The 6442-nt window shown below is 27.0% G+C and overlaps 2 protein-coding genes across 2 annotated transcripts in view; both read right to left on the reverse strand.

Annotated features, from left to right (window-relative positions):
- Positions 1–1624: 1624 nt before the first annotated feature.
- PCYB_147710 (tryptophan-rich antigen) lies at positions 1625–2239 on the reverse strand (the record flags this gene model as incomplete). Its single annotated transcript, XM_004225242.1, has 1 exon — positions 1625–2239. The coding sequence occupies one exon, from the start codon at positions 2237–2239 to the stop codon at positions 1625–1627; it is 615 nt and encodes a 204-aa protein (XP_004225290.1).
- Positions 2240–5713: 3474 nt separating this feature from the next.
- PCYB_147720 (hypothetical protein) overlaps positions 5714–6442 on the reverse strand; it is a gene marked incomplete at both ends in the record, with an annotated part of 1020 nt that continues 291 nt past the window's right edge. Inside the window, one exon of the mRNA XM_004225243.1 lies at positions 5714–6439. Within this exon, the coding sequence (XP_004225291.1) occupies positions 5714–6439 (726 nt within the window). The remainder of the gene's footprint in view (positions 6440–6442) is intronic.

Raw genomic sequence — 6442 nt, forward strand, 5'->3', positions numbered from 1 at the left:
GAAAAAAACTTATTTAAGAAAAACAGCCAAAAATTTTTTTCCCTAAAAATTTTGGAAACCAGTATAAAATGATTTTATTAAAAATTGGATAATTTAATTATGGTAAATATGTAAAAAGGTTTCAATATAGGGCAGAAAAAAAAAAATATAAAAAGAAATGTAGTTCAAAAATAAGCATTGTTAAAGAACGTTTTTCATTCGTAAATTTCCTATAATGATGGGAATTATATACACAGGTAACTATCTTTACATTTGTTTTAAAGAAAAGTTTAAAGTTTTTTCATTTTCGTTGTAGATATATAACGGTTGTATGGTTTTATTTGCCACGTAAGATACATTTTATATTTAATTTTTCTTCTTTTTTTAAACTATTATTGAATAACATGTTTGCCCCCAACAGTTGGGTTAAGGCCATCGTTCTGTAATACATATTTTGGAAGATGTTGTAAAGGTTACTATTCGCACGTGCAATTTTATTCTTGTTAACAATTGTTAAGAGGTGTAATCCTCATTAAATGCAATAAATGTTGTTATTCTTACTGGCGTTTTAAAACAACTGCACAAGTATAACATTTACTACATTTGCAAAGTTGTACCAACATCTCATTAATTTCTCACTCTGTTTTTGAATGTGATTTGTAGTCTATTTATTGGTATAATTATTTTACTTCAAAAATGTGTGTATCAAAAATTGATGGATAGCCTTTTGCAACTTCATGCTGCACGTTTAAAAGTTAAACAGGATGAACGTAATCGTTAGATATGTATACATATTTATATAATTACGTACGCGCGCTGTCGAATGTGCATCTCCCATTAAAGCGCAAACAAGCCGCCAAAGATCTAATGCCTCGTAAAAAGAAACCTCAAAGAAGTCATTTAAAACATTTTTGGGTTATGATTTAGCCAGGTAATTTTTTAAATGGTTCTTTTATAAGTTTTTAAGTTCAACAAATAATGTCAGTAATTCTTTATTAATAGATGTTCCTTCATAGCGCGAAGGAAAGCAAAATATCATAATTGGCATATTATGTGAATTTTGTATAGGCGTATTTTATTACTAATTAGAAAAACGAAAAGATAGAAAAAAAACATTATTTGTAATACTAAGCAAGTATTACATAAAAAAATAAAGTTTGAAGCAAGACGTAAAACATATTTTGTATTATAATGGAAGGTTTCACAATATGGATAAGATGTTAAAAGGGCAGTTATAATTTTATTTAAGCGTTAGTTTATCATAAATTTAAGGATGGAAACATTGTTATTTCAGATTTATTTCGATTATGTTAAATTTGCTAAACATTTTCTTTAGCATTGTATAGGCCTTTCAATATTTCGTATACGCCCTATCTGTACACGAAGTTACTCTAATGTAATTGTCAGTATGAATTTTTTTATTTTCTTGGCCTTTTCACCTTTTGGTGTTTGTTTGTGTATCTTGTTAGTTGTTATTTTGTTTTATTTTGTTGTTTTTTATTTTATTATTTTATCTTTCTATCACTTCTCCTTCTCATAGATTGACATGAAAAATTTTCTAATTATATTGAGGGAAGTTGTAACAACGTCCTATTTCCCACTTTTGCATTCCATGAATAATTCGTTTAGGAGAACTTTTGCAACATCAGTTTCTTCTGTTTGCACTCCACAAAATCCACTGCTTTTTGTTTATCCAATCTTCAATAAAGTGGCTTCTCCAATTATTAAATAAAAAGTAATAATCATCTTTCCATTGTAACAATTTTTCGTTCTTAAGGTTTGTAATGAATTCCTCTTTATCTTGTGCCCAACTTTCCCATTTTTCTGTTTTCCACTGAATTATTTTATTCCACTTCTTCATAAAAAGTTCCATTTCTATCGTATTTGAATATTTTCCGAATTCTAACTTATCAATATATTTCTGTTCTTCATCTGTCCAATTACTCATTAACCATGTCATCATTTGATGTGTTTTCCATTGTTCCCATCTCTCTTCTATTAATTTATGGAAATCATATTCAACATCATTTATCCATCTATGCCAATCTATTTCCATGTAATCTTTCCAATCAGTTTGAATCCACGTTTTCCAATCTTCCTCACTCCATGTTGCGGATTTTTTATAAATATAAGATTTGTATGTTTCACTCATTATTTCATGATAATGTGACCATTTATATTGCATGCTTTCGATCCATTCATCCCATTGAGTTTTTCCCTCTAGTAACATGCCGTTTGTATTATTTTCTAAAGACACCATAAAGTTTTGAAATTCTTCCTCAAAAGTCAGCTTCTAGGTATCCCACGCCTCATTTAATTCGTCATTAGATTCATTATTCAATTCATCACTATGACCTTGTATCGTTTCTATGCCATCTAGGTTTATGAGATTTTCATCTTCTTCGTTTAGAGCCAAACATCTCCCATGGTGAGATGACTGAATAAAATTTAAAAATATGTGTATGTTTGTTAGTAATATGAATTTAAAATGTTAGGAATAATTAAGGAATTCATGTCATTTTTTGTGCATATTTGCCTAGAAGCAATTTTTACCTTACTATAGTATTATTTTTTAAACAGAAAACATATAATATAGTATGTACGGCGAGATACTTGGAAATAAACATTTTCTTAAATTTGTTTATTAATATTTTAAGACAAAATTAATTTGGTTACTATGTTGTGTTATTAATAAATATCGAAAAATGCTACCTTTTTGCTATGTTTAATTATTTGCTTGTTTACGTATTTTTTTTTTTTTGCTTTTTATTTGTCTAAGTTTATGTGGGGCATATATATGATGATAGATTCATTTATTCCGTAATTGGTTAGAAATACATTATTAGTATTTTTATTACAATGAATTATTATTATAAAATATAGTATAAAATAATCACAGAAATAAAAGACACGATAAAATGTAATTTTTTAATCGTTAATAAAATTCGTTATTTTAACTTAGAATTTGTTTGTTCAGGTCTTAAAAAGTTGCAAGTATATGGGATACAAGGAAAAAACAACTAAGAAACCATTTTGTTTTATTTGTTTACTATATTTTTATAAAAATTTTCTTTAGAAAAAAATTTTTTTATTTTTTTTTTTTATGAATTTATGGGATTACGGAGCTCTAGCGAATTATTTTGTTATTGTTTATTTTATTTTTTTTTTTTTAAAAGTGCATTTGTAAAAACATCTTCATTTTGTAAATATATTCCCACTTTGGTCGGCCACTTGTAAACTTATCTATTATATATATAACTTTGTCTATATATAGAAAATTTTGATTATTTTTTTTTAAAAGTGATTTATGAATTATTTATATAATTTTTTTTCGCATTTTTCTAATGCATAGCGATTATGTTCTACATTATTTCTTTGTGTTTAGCAAAATGAAAAAAGGATTAAAGATGTAAAAGCAACGGTAAAAAAGAAAAAATCACTTAATGAAAAATTATTAGATGATAATTGTTAAACATGTCAGAAGGGCGATGATGATTTAACTTTTTTTTCCCGTTGTAATATATATATACATATTCATACATACATTTTGTGTATATCACATTAGGAGGAATACTGACAAAACCATCTTAATAAAATACTCATTAGGGAGACAACATCCTTGTCTTTTACATATTCCATGTTAATTATGAATGGATTTCCTTCTTTTTATTCGAAAAGTATGACGAATGATAAATCACTCCTTTTTACTATGTTATTGGTGCATTTAAGTTCATATAATGATTGTAAATATAAATACTTATCACTACATCGAGTAATCATAATGTTGTAGAGTCTGCATTACATTTCCTTCGGAATGAAAGAAAAATGGAGAAAATGTTTTAAAATGATAAGAACGAAAATAAAAGCAACAAGAAAATTGATCATTTTTTTTATATAGTATGTTGATAATTAAATAGTGAATCTTTAGTGATTTTTATTTAGAGAAAGAAAAAAAATAAAATAAAGAAAAAAAAAAATAAAATCGTTTTATTTGTAAAATTAATATAAAAAAGAAATTATTTTAATTAATATAAATTATTTAACTTATGATCTTGAATAGTTGTAATGTTAAGCGTTTTGTAAGCCCCTACATTTTTGGGTATACATTAATNTATTAGCAATAAATTTGTTTAGACACAATTAAACATAGATATACGAAAACAGAGTAGTAGAAATAAAATAATATCAAATTTTTTAATACGAAAAAGGAAGTTATAAGGAGATACATCTAGAATATCTCTTTTATATGTGATGGTTGAAGGCGCATACGAAAAATCACGGTTTTCCTTTGCTGTTATCGTGTTCTATAGTTCGTTATATTTAGCTATAATGAAAAAGAAGAATTAAAAAATACATTATTAATATGTACTTATACAACCACACAGTTTTCGATTCATATTGTTTTATAAAACAGTAGCGTTTTTATGCAAGTGTTCTTATTTACCCAAATTAATTTATTCCCTTTTTTTCATTATTGGTAACTATGCACACTATATTACGTTTTACATAATTATGAAAGGGCATGAAGGTGAAAAAAAAAACAACCGGTGGCTTAATTATTCCTTTTTTTTATTTTTTTTATTTTCGGAAGATTCAAATGATAAAAATTGCAGCTGATAGGAATAATTATTGGTTACTAAGAACAAGATTTTTATTTCATACTGGCAATCTTTCAAATAGAAAGTTTAAATATGATAATATCCAGTTTCTAAATATATTTTATTCTCTCATGAAAAAATGTCGAGAATTTTTTCTTGCTCTATAGCTTATGGGCAATTAAAATAAGGAAACAAGTGTATTAATACGAATATGCTATTATCATTGCCCTTTCCTTTTTTTTTTACGTGCATTTATGTTATATATCCCATATTTAAATTAAAAGAGAGACTAATAAGCAGTTTTTTTTAATAGTGAAAATATAGATTTAGTGTCTATGTTTTGGAAGGCACATGTTAAAACATGTTTTTCACATTTTAGAATTACAATTTATATTATAATTAAACACAGTCCATGCTGTCTGCTTCTAATTCGTTAATAAGTTTTGTTCATGCGATTTTACGTGTACACTTACATATAAATTAAAAACAAACATATTTTCTTAGCCACGTACACTATTAACATTTACTCATATTAAATTATACATGTATGCATATATATACATAATAAAACAACATACGTACGTATAAATATATATACGTTTCTTATGCAAAAATATGATCTAAGAAATTAAATTCATTTTAAGAAATGACCACATACGCGTGAATATCGATTGTACAGTTGGTCAAATACTTAGGGTGTTCATTTATTATTGCTCTTCAATATTGCAAATTTAGTCCATTCCTAATTTAAAGGGTTATTTCTTTATTCTTGCTTTTATGAATACATTCGTTTTTCTTTTTGGTCCAGTATCATCATATGTGCTTTTCTTTCAATATATAGAAACTTCATATTCGTTTTTTTTATTTATTTTGCTGTTGTTGTTGTTGTTCTTCTTCTTGTTCTTCTTCTTTCATTATGATTGTAATGTATTAATGAAAATAGCTTATAATTTGTTCTCATTAAAATTTACATTTATTTATGCGTATGTGTCCAAAAAAATATTGTATAAATTTTGTATGAATGATAAAGAAATATATGGGTATTTTATATAATTATATAAAAATATTGGGGCCATTATTATGTGCATTGCCGGTCTTAATGAACCGGATAAGAATTAGGTCTTTTCAGTAGCCATTTATTTTGATTTTAATTTTTTTGCGTATTCTTTTGCAAGATTATTCGTAATTTTCTTGGTGCTTTTTTTTATATCCTTTTGTTTACTTTTACTTGATTCCTGTTTTAATTCTTGTAAAAACGATTGAGCAATGTCTTCTAAAGCTTCTATATATTTATCGTTAACTGGGAAAAGTGGTTTAAATGGTAATTTGCTCAATGGTTCTACCTTTTTTAATTCTTTTTTTTCCACAACTTCAACGAATGTTTTTACTGGTTCATTTTCTGTGGTTTCTTCTCCTTCAGCGGTTTCTTCATTTTCTGCGGTTTCTTCTCCTTCAGCGTTTTTTTCTCCTTGTGTGGTTTCTTCTCCTTCAGCGGTTTCTTCTCCTTCAGCGGTTTTTTCTCCTTCAGCGGTTTTTTCTCCTTCTGCGGTTTCTTCTCCTTCAGCGGTTTCTTCATTTTCTGAGGTTTCTTCTCCTTCAGCGGTTTTTTCTCCTTCAGCGACTTCTTCTCCTTCTACAGCTTCTTCTTCTCCTTCTCCTTCTACAACTTCTTCTCCTTCTCCTTCTACAGCTTCTTCTTCTCCTTCCTCTCCTTCTTCTTCTCCTTCTTCTGAAGGTTCTTCTTCTGATAATCCTTCTTCAGCATATTCATTTGCGCCATCTTTTGCTAATGTTCTTGACACTCTTAAATCTAACGCCTGTTTTGCGTTATTTTCTTCACCAGAGGATTTCTTATTTACATTCTA

This window comes from Plasmodium cynomolgi, chromosome 14, assembly GCF_000321355.1.
Source record: "Plasmodium cynomolgi strain B DNA, chromosome 14, whole genome shotgun sequence".
In the NCBI taxonomy this organism is placed as follows: domain Eukaryota; phylum Apicomplexa; class Aconoidasida; order Haemosporida; family Plasmodiidae; genus Plasmodium; species Plasmodium cynomolgi.